This window comes from Neofelis nebulosa, chromosome 2 (genome assembly GCF_028018385.1).
Source record: "Neofelis nebulosa isolate mNeoNeb1 chromosome 2, mNeoNeb1.pri, whole genome shotgun sequence".
Classification (NCBI taxonomy): Eukaryota; Metazoa; Chordata; class Mammalia; order Carnivora; family Felidae; genus Neofelis; species Neofelis nebulosa.
Genome location: NC_080783.1, coordinates 57,613,580 through 57,634,434, shown reverse-complemented (window position 1 = coordinate 57,634,434; position 20,855 = coordinate 57,613,580). Strand labels below are relative to the sequence as shown.

The following is a 20,855-nucleotide window of genomic DNA, read 5'->3' as shown; positions in this document are numbered from 1 at the left end:
CACTATTAAGTTCTCCAGCCGTGTTTTTGTTAGGTATAAAATTTTGGATTAGTCAGGATTTCAGAAAATTTGGACTACGGCACGGCTGAAACTATAAAATGTTATGGTTAAGTTAATGCATTCTATCAAAACAAACGTGTAGAAGCATAGATCTTTATTTACAAAGTTAATCGTGCCCTTTTCCCATTCAGATTATGAATAGAATGCTTGGGGGGGCGGTGAAACTGTTTTGTCCCAAGAGGAAATGTTAGTTTGTAATGTTATCTTAATTAGGCCAGAACATGTAGAAATTAATTTCGTAGTGCTTGTGTTTCTTTTTCGCCCCCCACCCCGAAATCGCACAGTTCTGGAAGGTGCCTTGTATAATTGACATCTGGGCTCGTTCTTCTTTTTCCCCATTCTATTCCAAAACCCACTCACTGGTCCAGAGTTTTAATACGCATACACACACATGCCAAACACTGAAGTTAAAAAAAAAAAATTACAAAGTTGGTTCCAGGGCTTTATTGAGAATAATTCTCTTTTAACTGGGTATTTGCAAGATTGGAGTACAAGTCGTTAACTATCAGAATCTATTTGTTCGCCTTCGGATCTCAAGGAAGTTTTACCTGGCGATATCCAGCAGAAAACACCCCCCCCTCCCCGCCCCCAGTCTCCTCCACTCCATGCTAATTTAAAAAATAAAGTATGCCCTTATCATCTGGAAATTCATTAACAATCCGTTTACCTTAACCATTTCCAGGCATTCCCAGTAGAAACAATTGAATGAGTATTACATACTATCTTGTTATGCCTTTCCATCTCGACTTCATTTTCTCCATTTGCAAAATAAGATTCAGTCCTTTTGCAAAATATGATTCAGTCCACAAGGACTGACCTCAGGATCGCACTCCCAGACTGGACCAACCCACGAGTAGGGGGTAGTTGAAACGACTCGCCTGCTGCGCTTTTGGGGCCGTCTTGGGTTTTTAGACATTTGTATTTGGCGTGAAAAGCCGGCGTGCTGTTTTAGTTGTAGCCGGAGGGTCCTCAGTGGACTCGGGGCGTGTTTCCGAGGAGGTCGGTTCCCAAGGCTGGTGTGGGCCTGGTGCCCTCACAACAAGGGGTTAACCCTAAGGGAAAGGGGTTCGTCCGTCACCCAAAGAACCCACGGAAAAGGCCGAGCAGGCGAGGGAAAACTCACTCAGCATAGACTCATTACATTTATTGGACATTAAAACGGGAGTAGAGAGGGGGAAAAAAGAGATGTGGAGGTCAGAAGATAGTTGGTGGTGTAACGCCAAGCGGCTTTAGACTGAGCTTCTAGAATCAGGAATATTTTGCCGATTCACACTGGACTTGCCCACATGACTCGGGACGGTTCTCTTCCTCACCGCTCACAAGCTAGGATGAGCCTTCTCTTTCCTTGCTTTTGGAAAAGTTAGTAACTTTTTAAGCTGAGTCTAGCGCCCGCTCTCAGCAGAAAGTTCACAGGCTTGGCAGATGGACTAGAATCGTTAGCAGACGATGGGCGCCGCCTTCAGCTGCCTGGAACCGGCGCGATCCGAAAGCCGGCCCGGAGGTTCGATGGGGGGAGGGGGGGAGGCACTTGCAGCCTTCGGCCCCCCGTGCTCCGCCCGGGGCCACTGCCCGCCCTGGTCCGCTCCGTCCCGGAGCCGCGCGTCCTGCTCGAGGAAACACCACCCACCCCAGCGTGAGTTCTCCTTCCCGCCTCGGAACATTTCTGTCCGCTTTTCTATTTACTCCCTCAGCAATGCTAATGCCTGCTCGCCCCCCCCCCGCCCCCACATTCTTCAGCTTCCCCCCTGAGCCTACTGCTGACGTATATCAAGGGTGAAATGATGGAAACTATATTCATGGGCATGATTTCCATTAAATATCAATTAACCTGGGAGCCTCAGCCAGGCGTGCAGTGCGTCAAGGGTAAATGTACATCTCATTTCCACAAGGCCTGCTCGCCTGGAAAAGAAGGGACTAGATTCGCTTTGATAATGCCAGGTTTTGGGGTCACCCTTGTGGCCTTTAATCAAACCACTTAGGACCCAACCCAACTGTACGCGGTCCGGCCTGTCTACACCGTTTGCCCTTGTTCCCTGGGCTGCGCCCGCGTGTCCTGAGGTGCAAAAGCCACGGCCAACCTCTGGGGGGCTGCTCTAGGGGCCAAGGGAGGGAGTCATTTGCTCCTGTAGCCTCTTGGGAGTGGCCTCCCTGCCTCCCCCAAGTGTAAGGTTCTCTCGCGCCCCCGCCTCGCCAGCCGCGGGCCGCTTTCCCCAGGCCCAGGGGGCAAGACGAGCCCTTGGCAGTGCGGCTTTATGGGCCCCCTTTAAGGCCGGCGGAGGCATCTCCCGGCCAGCGTGAGACGTCCCGTCGGGAGCGACGGTGTCGCCTCCGCGCGGATCCCTCCGCGCGGTTATCTCGCCCCCATCTTCTCCTCACAGTGGCGTGGTGCGAAAATGCCTCGCCGGGGCGCACCGGGGCGGCAGCCTCGGCGGCGGCGGCGAGAGCGGTGGGAGGGGGCCGCGGGGGGGGCCGAGGTGAGAGGTGGCGGCGGGTAGAGGGTGTTTTTTTCTCTTCCCTCCAGAGCGGGGGTTTGTAAACCGAAGCCAAAGAGTGTCCCCGTGGGCCGGGCGCACTTTTTTTTTTCTTGTCCCGGTGCGCTCAGGGCCGCCTGGTGCCTGAGAGGAAACAGTGGAGGCAGCGGGGCAGGTCACCCGGGGCGTCGGCGATTATATTGTGGCCCAGCCGGCGCGCGCCGGGAAAGGCCGGGCGGGCGTGAGCGCGGGGGCTGGGCGAGGCCCCGCGACCCGCGAGGGAGGCGGTGCGAGGCCGAGTCGGCGGGCGCGAGAGCCGGGCATGAACGCCCAGTAGCCAAGTGCCCACGGCTGCCGGGCCTCAGAGGCGACGCGCGCGCAGGCGGGCGGGTGGCAGCAGCAACGTAGCCCGGCGGCCCCGGCGGCGGGAACAGCCGCCCCAGAGGCCCCCGCGGCAGTGCGGCCGCGCTGAGGCGCGCTCCCTGCCAGCTCCGCACCGCCCGCCCGGGGCCGCCCTACCTCGGCCCCTGGCCGCCGCCGCCGCCGCCCCGATGAGCTCTTACTTCGTGAACCCGCTGTACTCCAAGTACAAGGCGGCGGCCGCGGCGGCGGCGGCGGCCGCGGCGGGCGAGGCCATCAATCCCACTTACTACGACTGTCACTTCGCGCCTGAGGTCGGCAGCCGCCACGCCGCCGCCGCTGCCGCCGCCCTGCAGCTCTATGGCAACAGCGCCGCCGGCTTCCCGCACGCGCCCCCGCACCCGCATCCGTCACCGCCGCCCGCCGGGCCGGGTTGCGGTGGTGGGGGCGGCCCGGGCCCAGGCCAGGACTACTTCCACCCCGGCGGGGGCAGCCCGGCCGCAGCCTACCAGGCCGCCCCCCCTCCTCCTCCGCATCCTCCGCCTCCGCCTCCCCCCTGCGGCGGGATTGCCTGTCACGGGGAGCCCGCGAAGTTTTACGGATACGATAACTTACAGAGACAGCCGATTTTTACGACCCAGCAAGAGGCCGAGCTGGTACAATATCCTGACTGTAAATCGTCCAGTGGTAATATTGGCGAGGACCCAGACCACTTAAATCAGAGCTCGTCTCCTTCTCAAATGTTTCCCTGGATGAGACCACAAGGTTGGGATGCATTTTTTTTTTTTAATGCGGGGAGAGGGGGAGAAATCTGCTTTCATCTCACGTTCTAGCTTTAAAAACTACCTTTTCCTCTCTCTCTCCTTTTTCTTCTTGTGTAGCTATAGTGGCTCTTATTCATAAAGTAATACTTTTTTTTCCCCCTTAAAGTAGAAACCGCGTAAAGATGATGGGGACAGTAATTGTGAAGATCTTCCCTCTGTTGCTCTTGCCTGCATATCCTATATATATCAGAGCTAAAGAGACTTGTGTATGTTTCATCCTTTAGACCTGTTCCAGAAAGCTCCAGCAACCTGCAGAGGCACCATTTCATTTCTAAAACGTTTATTTTCCTCTTTTTTTTTTTTTGGTTTGTTTATTTTAATCAGCAGCTCCTGGTAGACGAAGAGGAAGACAAACCTACAGTCGTTTCCAAACCCTAGAGCTGGAAAAAGAATTCCTTTTTAACCCTTATCTGACCAGGAAGAGAAGAATTGAGGTCTCCCACGCCCTAGCCCTCACGGAGAGACAGGTAAAAATCTGGTTCCAGAACAGGAGAATGAAATGGAAAAAAGAGAACAACAAGGACAAATTCCCAGTTTCCCGACAGGAGGCAAAGGATGGAGAAACCAAAAAAGAAACCCAAGAGCTGGAGGGAGACAGAGCCGAAGGCCTGACAAATTAACTTCTACCTTTAAATTTTTACCACAGACTATTAAAACTAATGATCAACACATGCTGTTGGACACCATCTATTTTCTTTGTTAGAAAGAACTTTACCTGTATTTCAAGCTACCTTCATGTCACTGCTCTTGAGGTTTCTGCGCTTTGAGAGGGGCTTGGGTGTTAAAAAAAAAAGTTTCTAGTATGGAATACAAGCAGCCCTTGAGCTGTCCTATGTAAGGGTAATTTGATACTGACCTTGTTGCTATATTTTTATAATGGTAGTTTTTAATGTCTGAGCTGGTGATTCGCCTCAACAACATAAACTTCCTAATGATTAGCACTAAATAATTGAATATAAAATGCTTTATTAATCAAACAAGTGCACTTGAACACTTAAAATCATTTCTTTATGGTGAGTAAATTAAAAGAGATCTATTAATTTTTTTAAGAATTATGCCTGCAGAATATTTACTTTATGTTATTTGATTAAAACATATTTATGTTTTATTTCTGCTTTTATAATGAATGGTTCGGGTGCCTTTTGTTTACTCCTTAAAGGTTTCTTTGGGTATTTTGTAAATGTAATATCTCTGGGAAAAGTCTGGGCCAAATATTGAAAAAGCACATGTTAGCTGAAGAGTGTAATGTGTAGTTCGGCTCCGCAGCTTCCTTAAACTTGGGGAAAACGTTGGGCCAATGAGAAAAGTTTCAGGAAAGTGTCAAAGTTGACATTTGATAATTTTTCATAGTGTATACAAATTATGGCAATTTAATCATCTAGAGTGAACGAATACTTGAAAAGCCAATTATAACATTTTCACTCATTAATTTTTCACTCTGGCTAGTCGCCTTGTGGAATGCCCCTCATTTCTCAACTTGCTTTCGTTTTGAACTGCGCTTGGCATCGCCTGAAATCGCTAGGTCTCTGTGTTGTGGCCGCTGCTGTGATTCCGTTTCTCTGAATAGGTGCCATATTTATTTGTATTCCCTTCGCTCTGTTTGCACGCCCATTTTGAGCCAACTTGTGTGCGTCTCAGATGTCGGTTGGTACGTCCTCTGCTGTTCTCCAGGATGGCCTCACCTATTGAAACAAGCCCTGAGAGCAAATGCAGAAAAATCTTGAGTGTAAACAACCGCTCCAGAACATAGCTAGCTCCTTAATAAAGAAATGAATCTTTTTCTAGAGCTAGTGTCTTTGAGCGCCGCACATAACCCTTTCCCTGAGTCAGGAAATACCTCCTGGGCTCACTAGAAGCTGTAAAGCTTCTGTTTGATTTAAAAAAAAAAAAAAATAGTGGGGATTACAGGCACTGCGCTGCTATAAAGATAAATAAGTAAATGCAGGGGATGGGTTCTCTTTTTCATTCCAAGCCTAGGCTGGCAAGGCTATCCTAGCTTCCTCTTGCTGTAAATAACCTTGCCAAGGTACTGTGAAAGCTTTGAACTTCGCAAAGGATTCAGAGTTGTGGGCCCAGTGGGGGAAGACCCAGAGTCCAGGTTACACCACAGCTTATTCCGCTGAGCCTGTGCTGATGCTGGGGTTTGGGATGTGTTATTAACAAGATACCCATTTTCCATTGGAGGCTTCTCCTGCAGCTGCCATTTTATGAGGGAAGAGGAGGGGGAAGAGGGGTAGTGGAGAAGAGAAATTCAAGTATACCAGTATTTCTGCCCCCCAAACAGCACCTCACCAGATAGATATTGAAGAGCTCTTTGCTTTTTCTAGATGTTTTTATTTTTAAGGAGGTACATTTTGATTTCCAAAGTGGTTTTTATTGCACAGGTGAAAAAAAAAACAAACCCGGAATCTGTTTTGGGCCTGAATCAGCCCCTCAGGCACTGGGGGGCTATTTGCCTGCCACTTCAAGGACCAGGGAAATGTCGGCATGGGTGGGGCCAGAAGTGAGGCACCACCTAGCTTTCTATCCAGGGAAGAGGCCGTAGCTGTGGCATTCGCTGACCTGAGCCAGAAAAGACAATTTTAAGTCACGGGCGGCCTGCGGCTTAAGAAACATTTGCACAAGAGGAGACAGCTGCAAATGTCCATGCTGGATTTGGAAACGTTCTGCTCTGTGTGCTGCCTGAGACTCTGCTGTTGGCTTCTACAGAGCAAGGGTGCCAAGCGCCTGAAAGCGTGGCTAGAGAACAGCCTGTGGGGTGGGGGTGGGGGGGCGGTGGCGGTGGCGGGGGTGGGGGTGGTGGTAGCAGCGGCAGTGGTGGTGGCAAGCTGGCTAGAGCTTCTGGCTGGCTAAGCTCCGGTTGCCCTCCATTTAGGGGATTCCTCTGTTAGCAAAATTCGCGGTCTCCTGCTCAAGAATATTCCCCAAATACCAGTTTTAGAGTCACTGATTTGGGGCAAGACTCAGGTAGGAGACCTGGTACGTGAATGGATGTGGAAATGAAGGAATGAAGGGGAAGTAGTAATGTCCTCATTTCCTCCGTATTGTGTTGCTCTGGAAGTGTTGTACCTTCTTGTCCCATTGGCCCCAAATCCACAGTAAAATTGTAGCTCTTGTACAGAAAAAAACTCTGTTGCAGTAATTGGTGCATTAGAGAGTATTTGTACATACACAAATTTGGTATTCTGGGGGTATATGGTGTATTTGTACATAAACATGGATTACATATTGCAGAAAGTATTGGTCATAAATGTAGGTATATATGTTTCTTTTTGTAGCTGGGAAAATCATAGACCTGCTTCCAAATAAAGAGTTTGAGGAATTACACATCTGTCTCTCTGTCTTCCTCTTTCTCTCTCCCCCCCCCCACACACCCCACTGTCTTTCTTACAGTGGCTAGAAATCCCCCCCATCATGGTATTTCATGCAGCCGAGCACAGAAGATACTCTTCTAATTGGCTCAAATCTGTAAACATCCGAAGGGTGCGGCAAAAAGCGAGCAAACATTTTTCCTGCAGAAATTTGCATAAACCTTCAGAGAATCCTTTGCAAACCCAGACGATGCTTTTCAGCCCTGGATTGCTTAGAGAGGTCTGTAAACCGTTCAGAGAAAAGGACCCTCCAATGTTAACACTGAATGAAAGAACCAAGCCTTCGAAATGATTTAGGTTCTCTGTTTTTGAGAACCAGGAACACACAAAAGAGGGTGTGGGTCTCAATGGTTTCTAGAGGAAAGTCAGTTCAGGGACTGCCATTTTGTGAGGTTCCACAAAGCCCAGCACACCCGCTTACCTCTGCGCAGGAGAAAAAGTACAAATATGGCTGCCTATTCAACAATGCAATGTCTTTTTCCCATCCCTCCTTCCCCAAACTGAAAAGGAGGGTCACAAAGCTCCGCTTTTATTTGGGTAGGAAGAAACTGACAATTGAGATTATTTCTTAGAATATTTTAGAAGTGAGCAATCTCTGTTCAGTTCCACATGTACAGACCAGTATAAAGTGTTCTAGCTTAGAAAGGGCCCCCAAAACTTGCCCCACGTATTTTTACACTTTTCTTACACATTTTCTTTTGTAATTAAAAACATTGTTTTATTATTCTTCAGTGCAGAAGGTGTTGCTATTTCACATCCAAGCTTGTGTCCTCTGCTTCCCTGGTGTTTGCTGAATGTTCCGGCATCTGGGGGGTAGACAGGGGAATACAGAGAACATTTTAATGGACTTTGGCTACTGCTATGGTTCCCTCCAGCAAAACTAGAGCACACTGTTTCTAGAAGGAATATGACTTTTGCTGACAGATGGCAACAGAATTCCTTTAATAAAAAACATCCAAGGTCATCGGAACCTTTTCAAGGGATACAAATGGCCTGCTCCAGAGGGTGCTATGTATTTCCTGCTTAAGTCTACGTCCACTGAGGTACTTACTGGGTGTGAGGATGTTAATAGCAGAGAACCTACACATACACATCCAATGCAAATATTTATAAATGCATTACTAGAAGTTCAAAGACAGTGTCCTTGAAAGCTTGGAGGGATGGGTTACCTCTTTCACACAGGTTCTGAAGCCTGGATGGCCATGCCTATGAATGCATTAATGATGAGGAGAATGCTGGGGACCTCAAGGACATTTACTTTCAGCTGGTGTTCTCTGCAGCAGCTCCTATCAGAAGTGCAAAAGGAATGTGATTCCTGCCTTTGAAGAAAAAAGACTATTTTTTCCCCCAAGGTTGAAATGGGGATCAGCTCTTTTCCCGAACAAATGGAACCCCTCTTCTCTTCAGTGTTGCATTGCGCAGGCTTTCCAATGGTCAAACGTTTTGGGGACAAGGCAAGAGGGGGAAATTAAATTGCACAGAAATAAGAAGTGCACTTAGGGGAGACACAGCAAGGGGGTTCATAGGGAATCCAGAAAGACTGCTTCTCCTTTAACCCGGTACTGTCCAGGAGGATATTTCTGCCAAGATAAATTGCCAAGCATTGGGAGTTCAGACTGTTATCTTGGAGAACCTGACAAGCAACCTAAAACCATCACCAGGATTTGAGCTGGTTGGTACCTCTCCTACCCCCAGAAACCCAAAGAAATGGGAGGGACCCCAATTTATGTTGGAGAGGGAAAAGGGGACGGCAGGCTTTCTTGGCCTGCAGAGCCCAGGTTTTCTGCGCAAGATCGCTGGGGGGGCTGGCTTGCCTGCAGATAGATGAGAGGGGCAAAAACCGAAAGTGCTTGGCTGCCGCTCCGGAGCGGGCCTTTCTGCGAGGGGAGGGGAGGAGAAGCCAAGTGACCCGCGCAAGGAGAGTCAGAGGGGGGTGACTGCCAGGATCAACTCCCCGAGCGCCTGGGCAGTACACCGCATTCATTTCCCCCTCTAACACAACGCCCTATTCAGCAGAGGTTTCGAGCCAAATCAAAAAAGAGCAAAAGAAATACTTCCTAGAAGAGGTGAGAGTCAGGACCCATGGAGGCAAGAGACGCAGAGACAACAGAGGGGAGCAGAGAGGAAGAAAGAGGAGAGGAGGAAGGAAGGAAAAGGAGGAGGAAGAGAGAGAACAGAAGAGAGCGGGGAGAGAAAGAGAGGAAAAAACATGGCGCTTGCGAGCTGTATGTGCAAAATCCGCAAGGAATTGCAGCAAATTCCTTTTTGTTTGAAGAAAATTTACAACTTGGTAATAGACCTTTTTATGACCTATTTGCGGTCGTCATTGGCTGCGGCTGGTCATGTGCAGGCGCCGCTCGCCTTCACGGCCTTTTTCCTGATTTCCCAGGCGAATTTCCCCCCGCATTCTGCCTTCCTGGAGCCTCACCCCCTCTTTTTCTAACCTTTGTCTCTGCAGAGGTGGGATCCAGTCGCCGGCTGCGGGATTGCGGGGTCCGCGGCGGCCTCCGCTCCCGCCCGGCGCCCAACGTGGCCCCACCGCCGCTTCGCTCGGGCCGCGCCGCTGCCGCCTCCGGAGCCGGTGGGGAGCCCGGCGGGCGGGAGAGCCCGGAAATAGCCCTGGGCTCGGAGGCCCCCGCCGGCGCCGACAACGCTCGCCGGGAGCGGCCGGCCTGCTCCGGGTGACTGCAGCCGCGCGGTTCCGACGCGACTCCTTCCCCAACACGAGCGGATCCCTGCCGCCCCGAGTGCGCGTAGCCCGGCAGAGCCCAATGGATTACTGCAGCCGCCCTGGCCGACCGCCGCCTCCTGCTCGGCAGCCTCCGGGTAAGAGTCGCCTCTCCCCGCGCCCCTGCACTGCCACCGAGGAGCTCCAGGCGCCCACCCCCTTGGGCAGCCCAGTGAGCCTGCCCCGACTCCCTATACTTCTCCGGGACCTTGGGGTGACTGCGCCCCCGGCTCCCTCTTCACTCCATCTCTGAGCAGGCATCCCCTGGGGCCCCGGATGGGGTCCAGCTGAGCTCAGAAGTCGAAGGGAAGCCCCATTTCCTCTCGAGCTTCCGAGAGGTGGAGAGCAGCAGATAGGACCCCACTGCCTGGATGGAGAGCTCCTCAATCCCCACCCTGGGAAGAATGGGTAGATGGTTCCTGGATGGCTTAGCTTTGCTGTGGATCACTTGAAGGCATTCTATAGTATAGAGCAGTGTTTTGCGGCTTGTCTGTGGTCAAAGGTATCTGGGAGGCTAACAGGTGTTTTTTGAGGGTTGGGGCTTGGGGTGGGGGTGGGGTGGATTCTGTATACCCAAGATGTGTTTGGTTTGTTAATCTAGGCTTTGGTGAGTGATGCTGGCTGATTTCTAGGCTTTATTGAGCTTTATGTATAAGATGGAATTTTAAATATTTTAAACCGTTTCTCTAGTTTTTAGAGAATTTTTGTAACAAGTCGAGAACGGTTCCCCCCATATCTAATAATCTGTTAGGTGAAATTGGATTATTTTATATCGCAAAATGTATACATGTTTTGGGAGGTAATAGTATCAGAAAAGCTGGTGCAGGTCTTGGGTAAAAAGCAATAGATATTTAAGAAATGCAAACCATGTCTAAGTTCAAATATCGCGTGTCTTTCTTATTTGCCAGAAGAGGAAAAGAGTAGATATTTTGCTTTCTAAATGCACTGTCGTGGTGTTTTGCCTACAAATAAACGTTGTATAGCAACATTTTACCCTCTACTTCAAAATTACTGAACTGAAACATTATCTATGCATCAAAAGAAAATCCTTTGCAGAAAAAAAGAATGCTTTTATCCCACCCATTTTGAACAGCACTTAAGGATGCAGTTCTCAAAATCCTCTTGACTCTTCCGTCATGAACACCTTGCGAAATATTAAAACCTGTGGACAATCTGCCGCATTGCGCATGGGATGGACCTGCGCACCGCTGAATATCTTCCCCAAAGCACCCAGCGGCGAGTCCTAGTAGTCCAGATATTCCTTTGTAATCGTTTTGACCATAAATGTATTTCTAAACAATAAATGACATCTTTGTAGAAAGGTATTTTTAGCAATTCACGATGGAATCACGCTGGTTTCAAAATGGAGGGCCACTATTTGTGGCCAGTTGACGTCTGAGGGATTGTGGTGGATCACTATGATCTCACAAATAAGAAACTGAATGATATTTTTTATTTGGAATGTCTGCATTTTGTAACTATTTCACCACTACGGTACAATGGCTGTCGAGATCATTGTTTCATATTGGTAAAAAGCATTGCCTATTGAAAAGCAGGCCCCTGGTCAGGCACGTAGGCCTGTCCCCTGGCCTAAGGAGCCCCCTAGGTGGGCTGGGACAAGTGTGGGGGTGGGGAGGAGTTGTGGCTGTGATGGCCAAGCCCTAGTGTTCACTTTTCCCTGGGTTCGGTGGCTGAGTGCGCCCAAGTGACTAAGAACTTAGGCGGGCTGCAGGTCCTTTTAAGAAGCAGAGGGTGAGGTCATGGGCAGATATGGAGGACTGAAGGGTTCTTTGTAACTCCTGTGGTAGCATTAAGAGTTTATTGGAACTAAGTGGTCGGTTGCATTTAAGGGAGTAAATAATCTGCAAATCACATTTGAACTCGGGCCAGAAGGAGACCAGTTAACGCTTTTGCTACTGCCGGAAGTGCCCCCATTGTTCCGGATAACCCAAAAAATTAAACCCAATTTTTAAAAATTAAATAAGAAACACTTGGATTGTAAGAGCTCACAAGCCGGGAAGTGTAACTCCCAGCGTATTCAGTGGGAACCTCCATCCGTTTATAGTTCAGGCAGCCGGTGGCATGTCCGGGCCTTGGTGTTTACCGGTCAGGCTGTGAGCTGGGCTTGCACTCTTCACGGGGACCAGCGAAAAGAACGAAGCTCGCTCTTATAAATGTGGCCAAGTACCAGGGCTAAAAACCAAATGTATTTTCTTATCAGATGCTCCTCCAAACAAGTATATTTCGCCAGAATTCTTTCTGAACTAGAAAAGCAGGGGAAAATCGGAACAAAGACAGTATTTCACTCTGGGCAGGCAGGCAGCTGTTAGAGGTATTTACGGCCTTGCCGCAATGCGGCCGCGGGGCAGGGCACGCGAGGGCACCGGAAGCTAGGGAGAAGCCACCAAGAACTCGGAATTCCGATGTAAGTCCAATTTGGGGCCACTTTTTCCGGAATTGGTGTGAACAGATACCGTCTTTCTAGGAAATGGTCCCTTAGACTTGATGGCTGTGCCGAATGAGGGATAAGTTGTGCTTTCTGACCATAGGGAGTGATTTCCCCCCCCCCGCCCCGCCTTGATTAACGACTCAAGAGAAGCCGTGCAGTAGATGTGAAATTGCTAATCCATATGACAACCTTGAGAGTGTTCGTTGACAACATGGCGATTTTGTTGGTTTGGCGGAACAGAGCTTGCAAATCAGAAAGGACCGTTGGGGGTTTTAATACAGGTTTTGCTGAAGAAAAAAAAAAAGGAAGGAAGGAAGAAAGAAAAAGTACGTTTTCTGCCTCTCTCAGACGGGGTGTCCAAGCTGCTCTGCAGGTAAGCACGCAAGGAGTGCGCGGCGGCACACACCGCAAAGCGCTGCGCACGCTGCGCTTACCGTTCAGGGCTCTAAGCGCCTGCCACGCACGCTCGTTTGGCGTGTGGCGCATGTGCAGTGAAATAGCCCAGCCCGGGGATCCAACCATAAGGCGCAGATGGGGGGAGGGGTTGAGCGGACTCAGAGCAGGAAGATATAACCTGATCTCGCCACTCCTCCCTCCCTCAGAATTCGCTACTCATCTTGCCTTTATTCCTGCTTTCATTCTAAATATAGCCAACCATGTTGTCGTTGATTACGTTATTTTCAAGCATCTTGACTCACCACCCCATCCCAATTTAAGTCTGTACTTTAGAAACAGCCTGCAAATAGGAACTAGTGGCCAAAGGGAAGCCAAATCTTTCAAGGTGTTAAAAGAAACACACACACACACACACACACACACACTTTTAACACTTAAAAGAAGATTTATATGTGTGATCCTCGGGGAAGTGTATAGATTTTTTTCCAGCCTGGTGCCTCTGCTTGGGAAAAGGCCTTTCCTCCTGGCGTCTACTCAAACCGCCAAACTTCGGGCCAGTCCTTCAGGCGGACCATTCCCGGATTTTGTTACTCTAGAGCAGCACGTTTGAGGGCTCTGAGGGGGCCAGTGGCTCAGCATAGAGCGGCCAAATAAATAAATAAACGACAAACCGGAGGGATTTTCCGCCTGGACTCGCCTAATTAATAAGGGATGCACTCTCCTGGGCCACAAGCCGGGAGGAGGTTGGGGGTGGGATGGGAGCCATTCTCTGGATCCTTTCGACTTCTGGTCGCCCCAGGGGACACTGAGGGACCAGCTCAGAGCCTTTGGTGCGGAAGACCTCCACCCGCGCGTAGAAGCCTCAGAACGCGGTTTCCCGGGCAGGCTCAGTCCCCCTGCTCGACTGTCGGCGCCTTGTCCAGGAGGAGGCGCTGTAGGACAAGCGTCTCGCCCGCTGCAGCGGCGCCAGAGATGCCCCGGGCGCGGGCGGGGGTAGGGAAAGACATGTGACTCCCCTTCCTCCTCTTCTAATCGCAGGGTGCTTTCGGTCTCGGAGGAGGGTCGGAGGTACGGCACCCACCCCCAGAGGGCCGCTTCCCTGGAGGGGCAGCCGAGGCAGAACTGAGGCCGCGGAGCCTGAAGGTAGTGGTGGCAGGCCACCTCACTTCCTCCGCCTTCCCGGAGGTGGCGCGATTTCTGCGCACTGGGCTAAGAGCAGGAAACCAGGGTCCCGCGGTTGGACAAGCCGCGTTTAACCAGCCCCCTGAGGCTGGGCTGCTGTTCTTGCCACTTTTCCTTACTCTGATCCCTGATACCCAGAACGGACAGCCTTGAAAAGCACTGCGTTCAGCGCCCCCCTCGGAAGGGCCTAGACTTGGCTTTCCTACGACCGGGCTTGGGTTGAGGGATTCCCTCTGGCCTTCCTTGAGGCTCTCAGGGAGAATCTCATTGACTTTGCAGGTTGAGGACACTGCAGATTGTCATCTCTACTTTTTTCCACACCCTTTTTTCACCACTGCGCCCATTTCAGGACTTTGGTGGGCTCCACGGGGTGTTTCTGGCACCATTGTGACACCCACCTTCAACATCGGGCTCTGATCCAACCCCACTGATCCTCCATGGCAATGCAGTCTTTTTCTTCCCTCTTTTCCCTACTTTAGGCCAACGATTCTTAATGAAGGCCTGCATTCAAATTGTTAATAATTTAGGTTCCTGGGTCTCAGGCCAGACATTAAATCAGAATATCTGGGACCTGCATTTTGTAAACACTCTCTCCCAAGGCAATTAAGAAGCATGCTTACATTTGTGAACCGCTGGTCAAGAGTCTCTCCTGATTCTTCTGTGGTTCTTTGGTGTCCAGGCACCAAGTTCCCTTTACTGCTCAGCACCCCCATAGTTCCTGGGGCTCCCTCCCTAATCAAGTTTTTAAATGTCACTACCCCATAGGCTGATTAATTGCTCCCATTTAGGGAAGGGGAACATTGATTTCTTACTAACTAAAGATTTTAAAGAGAACAAAAATGTTCTCAGTCCGGACTGCTTAGGTTCAATTCTTTACTACTAACCTGCTATGTAACCTTAGGAAAGTAAGGCCTGTTCCCTCATTTGAAAAGAAGGAAGAAGAGTACCTTCAAGGGTCGTTATGAAGATTTTTACTTATACAGCAATGCTATGTACCATGCACTATTCTCACCACCTTGCATACATTAACTCACTGGTTAAGTACTTAAAAACTGTATTTTGGCACATAACAAACATTCAGTATGTGTTACTTATCATCAGTATCCTTTTCCTGCTCAACAATCAGGCCTAGACTTTTAGAGCTGAAAGAGACCTGGTTCATTCACCCAATTCTTGAATTCTACAGAGAAGACAGGCCTAGGCTGGCTCACCCAGGAGAACATAGATCTGGGACTCTTCCTATTGCTGTGGTGGGCCTTGTAGGCCCTGCCCCCTTGGGTCTCAGTATCTGGCATCTGCCTATGGGTAGACTTCAGGGCCACATTCAGAAGGAAAGTGCCCCTAGCTCCTCAGTGGGCAGATGTCAGGTTGAAGAGGCCTTGCACCCACACAGGCACATCTCGGGCTTCTACAGAAGGCTTCAGGCCTTTCCTGAGAGCAGGCCTCCCACTATGCAGCTCCTAGAGTCACCTTCTCCACCACCACCTATCACTGACACCCACCAGAGCAAGTCTCTTCTTTCTAGTCTCTTGAAATCTGGGGCAGGATAGAAAAGCAAATGGCCAGTGGGATGTCAGAAGTGTTCCATTCCCTCTTAATCGGCTTATGTTTTAAGATCTTGGCCTCAGGGCCATGGCTGAGCCACAGCTCCCAACTTGGGCCACAGTGATGCCAAGGTAGATCTTGGAGTGGCCTTATCCTCCCAGATTTCCATCAGCTCTTGCAATTTTTTGAGATTCCTTATATCTTTTAAGAAGAGCTATGTAAGTGCTACTTCATGCTACAACCCATGTACACGCACACACCCCTTGTAACCAGGTTCCACCCCCCTTAGTCCTGGCTTCCATGACTTATACTTACAGATTTTTCCTAACAGGGCCTCCGCAGCCATTGGCCAAACTGCTTCTCTTGGCTTAACCAGGAAAATCTGGGTCAGATTTTCTCTCAAAACACACATGGTCTCTTTAGCTATCAACCACGTCAGATGAGGTTTGGCCCATGGCATAGGGCAGTGCTGCATTCCCAGCCACACCCAACCCCTGTGCCATCTAACCTCCAGTCTTGTTTCTCAAAGTACTAAGGTGACCACCCCAGACCCTCCCTTTCTTGGGACCACTGGGGGCTTCGTCGCGCCCGGCTCCATCATCAGAGATCCTGTCTCAGGGCCCATTCTTTTGGATCCCATCTCTTGCTATTGGAGTTTTCTTCTGGGGTCACCTTTTCTTCCCAGAGGACACCAAGCCAGACCTCCAATGAGAAGATTCCATTGTAGGGGGTAGGGGTGAGGGTAGTGGGAGAAGTGTTCCTCTTCCAGTGCTAGAATACAGGGCCAGGAATATGGGATCATATTTCTCTCCTGCTCGGGACTTCCTGCTCAGCCCTTCTCTGGCTCTACCTCCATCCTGTGTTCCTAAGTGCCAGGCCTGTGTAGTGTCCTTCCAACTGCCCCCCATCTAGGGATTTCATTCAAAGTCCCATCCCTACCTATCCTGGTTATGCAGACACTTAGCTTAAGAAGAGACAGGACACCTAAGTGGCTCAGTCAGTTCAGCATCTGACTTTGGCTCAGGTCATGATCTCATGGTTCATGAGTTCAAGCCCCACATTGGGCTCTGTTCTGACAGCGCAGAGTCCGCTTCAGATCCTCTGTACCCCTCTATCTCTGCCCCTCCCCCACTCATGCACACACACACACACACACACACACACACACACACACTCTCTCTCTCTCTCTCTCTCTCTCTCTCTCTCTCTCTCTGTCTCGCCCAAAAATAAACATAAAAAAAAAAAAAGAGGAGTGCTCGACAATACCTCTGGGCAAGAGGCCTCTTAAAAGTCAATGTCAGAATATTCTTTCCTGGAGCCATATAGCAAGGACCGTTAGGGTGGGCAGAGGGTAGGCCTCATTACATTTGGACTATAGCTGACACCTGCTGGTGCGCCTTCACTTTCTCCTCCTTCCTGGAAAAGCTGCTCTGGCTTCTAGGTTGGTGGAGTCCTACACGGGACCCTACCTCATGGGAGCTCTCTGGGCAGGAATTCCCAGGACTGGCTCTTTCTAGACAAATGGGGAGGGGTAGTGCCCAGAGTCCCACTTTCCCCCAAAACTAATTCCTTACAAGTTGTAAAGAAGGCTTCAACCTCTCCTTCCCCACCTCTTCTTCCATTACCAGCACCAACACCACCATTGAAACTCCTTGAGAAAACTCCAGCAAACTGGCCCAAGTTAGTATGTTGCTACCCCTGATGCTCAGTCTTTTTATTAGATCAAGTTTGTTCTTCCCCATCCCCACTCTCTCATTCATTCACAGACGCCCGGGACACTGGGGGCCCTGGGGCAAGCAAAGACTGTAGGAAGGTGGACACTCTCTCCTTAATCATGTTCCTGGCTGCTCTAAGATTAGAAAGTAATTGAAAATGTCTGCCTTAATGTCTTCCTTTCCTCCTTTTCTGTATGCATAGCTAGTTACTTTCCTGTTATTATCTAAATATACAGAGTAGTCTGTGTCATTTTATTAATCTTCCTGTGTAAGCCGCAGTAAAGACTGCAAGCCCAGTCACCATCCTTCATTACCATTCATTCAGAAAATATCTACTGAGCCCGGATTAGGCGCCCGGCATTGTTTCAACCACCTCCTCAGCCTGGTCTCCTCCTTATATCCCACCCCCCGTGAAAAGCTCACCACAATTGCCTGGAAAGTCATATATCCTTTGATTAATTCTGTTTTATTAACCTAAGGAGAAATAAAGCTTTCCTCAACCTCTCAAATTCTAATTATTTTCTTACAGTGGATTAACTGGGACTTATTTTGAAACTGCTCACCTAGTCCTAACAGAATCAGAAATCAGTTTTTAAAGGGTCGATCTTTGCTCATACTTTAAAGACAGATGCTACCAACTATAAAAGAAAAAGGTCGTCCTGAGTGGCTAATGGAGGAGGGGAGGGAGAAAAAATGTCCTACGGTAGGTAGGTCGGAGCTAACAGCTCCTGCTTTCTAGCTAATGAAAGTCAAACCAGGAAATGGGTTTAGAAATACACAGTGAATGGGTAGAAATTAGGATGCAAAGAGATCTTTGTAGAGAGGGGTTTCTTTCAGGGGCTTGGTTGGACTTGCTGATGAGAGCTTTTGCAACTGAAGTTGACTTAGAAATCATATGTGTGTGGGCTTTACAAACCTACACATAACACCTATGCTTTTTTAACCAGAATAGTCAAAAACACACGTATTTTCACACTGGTGCAAACTCTGGCGGGCTATGGAAGGGTGCTGGGGTCACTTCTCGTTTTATTTACCCACCTTGGTAGGAGCTGGGGGCATCTTTCCCACCCCCACCTTGCCCAGCACAGAATGTCACATCCTCCTGGAGAGCAGCGCTCAGGCCCAAGCTCCTTTTCTGGGCTTTCTCAGCAGGAGAGTGCACTCCCTCCTCCTCTCTTAGGCTCTCCCTCCAGTGGGAGTGGCGGCGTGGGGGTGTAGCTTTGTGCTCAGGTTTGGGCTCAGGGACTCGAGCCCTGTGAGAGTAGGGACATCTGACTTCCTGGGCTTGGGTTCCTTGAGAGCCTCATTTGCTTCCTCACACCCTGTCCCCTTCACACCAGGGCTGTTTTATTGTTTTATAACCTTCTTTAGAGCTTCAGTTGCCAAAGATTCCGATGGGGCTATTCTCCAGTTTCTCACTTTACCAAACCCCAAGTCTTGCTGTTTTAAGCAGTTTGGTCACTTGCAAAGGTTCCCCTTTCAGATCTAAGCAAATTATAGAAACCTCTAGGCATGTGGCTACCTTCACCTTTCTCACTGAGTCCATCCACAACAATACAGATCCAAGTGTTAACTCCAGCTGCCCCCCACAAGCCCACCCAGCCTCTCCCTCACCACCCTTTTTCTGTTGAAGTTTGAACAAAATCTCAAATAACTTCTGGTATATACAAGTAAGAGGTAACCTTTGATTTTCCTCTTTATTTACCACATCTAGAGCTAGAAAATGATTGAAATAAAGGAGCTGATGGTACTCACAGTGAATGCAGCCAAAGAATCATAAGACATGCCCACCAACCAGTCTTTTCGAAATAGCCCTATCTCCCAACTTAAACAGACTTCTCTGAAAAGATGCTATTTGAAAAGCCCAGGGTATTGATATGAATATGACCCCCCTTGCATCCTGAATATTTGGAACTATTTAAGTGTGAGAGAACAGTTTCAGTGAACCTTTATTTAGTGAATAAAAGTTTAAAGCCGAAGGTTATTTATGGTTGTGCAGAGATGAGACCTGAGTGGCTATTTACGAGCACGTGATTCCAATAAACTTTGTTTTATGGCTTGAGAGTTGACAAGCCAAAATATAATTCCCACCATAAATTAGGTTAAGAGCATACAAGTGCAGATGCTTGGTTCTTGGAGCAGCGATAGGGAAGTGAGAGGCTCCAGCTAGCGCCAGGCTCAGAAGGAGACAGTTCGACTCCCAGTTCCCCTGCCCACTGGGAGAAAAAAACAGTAAGTCACTTACTACTTTTTCCAGGACAACTCCAGGGGTGGGGGATTTCTCTGCCTCATCTTTTCTGCCCAGGGTGAGGAGAAGTCCCATCGAAATTAATGTTCACTTTAGCCTAAACCTAAATTAACAAATAGAAAGGGACTCCTGGGCTCTTCCCCTCCCTTCGGGACATAGAAAGTCAGGAACTGAGGGGTCCTACCTCAGAAAAGGGACTTACTGTCTCTCTCTTCCTCATAATGGAGCATCTGCTTCAGACGGGAATGAAACTGTGGTAGTCTAGGTGGAGAGAGTGGCGGTGGGGGGGGGGTAGGGGGGGAGGGAGAGAGAGAGAAAGGATAAGGATGGAGATGGCTTTGCCTCTGAGATTTCTCAGAGAAGACTGCCATCATAGAAGATCATAGAAGGGATGAAAACTTAAAGCTGGACACCAGCCCCTGTGAGGATCACCGCTTTGCTCCGTGGGCTCTCCAGAAGCAATACTGACAAAATACTGCCCGGTCCATAGAGCTGCATAACAATCTAAAGCATTGCCATTTACCTTCAAACCCATCGATTTTCCTCCTCCTTCGTTATCATTTGAATCCTCATTCCCCTTGGAAATTGCTCTTTGTTTTGAATTGGAGCAGGAGTGGGAAGGCCAAGTCCCAGTCATGCCTGGTCCTTCTTTGGGAAGGAGAAGACAGGTTTGGGGGGGCGCTAGTTGGGGCTGAGGAATTTGAAACTAATCTGAAACTGGCAAAAGGGGTTGAATTGCTCCCAGCGCGAGGCAGACAGGGCGCTAGGGCAGGGGACAGATGCAGCGGCTGCCCCCTCCCCAGTGGACTTGCGCCCACCCGGCTGATTGTGCAGAAGGAAAAACACAAAGGCCCATTTTCTCCTCGCTTCCCGTTTTCCCACTGGGGAAACCCTGTTACAGGCAGCCCGAGTCTGGCCAAGCAACCAGTAAGGTTTTGCCCAAGGGTGCATGGAGTGGGGGAGGTGTTGGGGACCATACTCTGCTACTCCCCGGGTCTGCCCTTGAGGACTGCGGTCTCCCGCTCCGCTCCGCGGAGAACTTGGCGCAGTTCCTGGGGGCGGCACCCGAAGCAGGGAGGTCTGGGTATTGGTGGGGTGTCTGGGCCTTGTCATTTTTCTGTGTATCCTCTACCTCTGCTTCATTATCCTGTGGAATTTAAGTGACCCCCGTTTTCATTGCAACAGGTTCGGGACCATGAGAGGCTGCGGCTGTAAGTACCTTCCCGTTTCTTCCGAAATGCGAAGAGGCGGTATTGATAACTGGGGAGGTGTCGGCAGAAGGGCCGCGCCAGAAGAGTGGGCGGGTGGAAGAAGGGCCCTGACTGCCCTGGCCTGGCGGTGCAAGGGAAGCTCTCTCCGGGGTTGGAGGCTCTAAGTTGATTGAGCTCCTGGATGGATTTTCTGGGGCCTAGTTCACAGTCACCTATCCAAGAGAGCACACCGCAGGCTCTCACCCTTGTCTCCTTGGGCCTCTCTGGACCTTCTGGGCCTCCCCGGGCCTCCCCA

The 20,855-nt window shown here is 49.8% G+C and overlaps 2 protein-coding genes across 3 annotated transcripts; one reads left to right on the top strand and one right to left on the bottom strand.

Moving 5' to 3' along the window:
* The first annotated feature begins 2,535 nt into the window (after window positions 1-2,535).
* HOXD8 (homeobox D8) lies at window positions 2,536-5,501 on the top strand. 2 transcript variants are annotated; one of them, XM_058713222.1, is made up of 2 exons: window positions 2,536-3,656; window positions 4,043-5,501. In XM_058713222.1, exons 1-2 carry the CDS (start codon window positions 3,083-3,085, stop codon window positions 4,333-4,335), a joined length of 867 nt encoding a protein of 288 aa, XP_058569205.1. In that variant the 5' UTR covers window positions 2,536-3,082; the 3' UTR covers window positions 4,336-5,501. The 2 variants fall into 2 exon arrangements, with proteins under 2 accessions (XP_058569205.1, XP_058569195.1); XM_058713212.1 differs by having other exon boundaries at window positions 2,537-3,656; window positions 4,040-5,501.
* Window positions 5,502-7,599: 2,098 nt separating this feature from the next.
* On the bottom strand, window positions 7,600-10,996 carry LOC131490420 (uncharacterized). The gene is made up of 4 exons (XM_058692742.1): window positions 10,977-10,996; window positions 10,057-10,209; window positions 9,531-9,942; window positions 7,600-7,892 (listed from the first exon to the last, which is right to left on the bottom strand). The coding sequence occupies exons 1-4, from the start codon at window positions 10,994-10,996 to the stop codon at window positions 7,833-7,835; spliced, it is 645 nt and encodes a 214-aa protein (XP_058548725.1). The 3' UTR covers window positions 7,600-7,832.
* Between the last annotated feature and the right edge of the window lie 9,859 nt (window positions 10,997-20,855).

Coding starts and splice junctions, on each gene's coding strand:
- HOXD8 (XM_058713212.1), top strand. CDS start 3,083: ATGAGCTCTTACTTCGTGAACCCGCTGTACTCCAAGTACAAGGCGGCG. Junction 3,657..4,039: donor TCCCTGGATGAGACCACAAG/GTTGGGATGCAT, acceptor TATTTTAATCAG/CAGCTCCTGGTAGACGAAGA.
- LOC131490420 (XM_058692742.1), bottom strand. CDS start 10,996: ATGCGGCAGATTGTCCACAG. Junction 9,943..10,056: donor GATGCCTGCTCAGAGATGGA/GTGAAGAGGGAG, acceptor CCTCGGTGGCAG/TGCAGGGGCGCGGGGAGAGG. Junction 7,893..9,530: donor CCACCTCTGCAGAGACAAAG/GTTAGAAAAAGA, acceptor TCTACCCCCCAG/ATGCCGGAACATTCAGCAAA.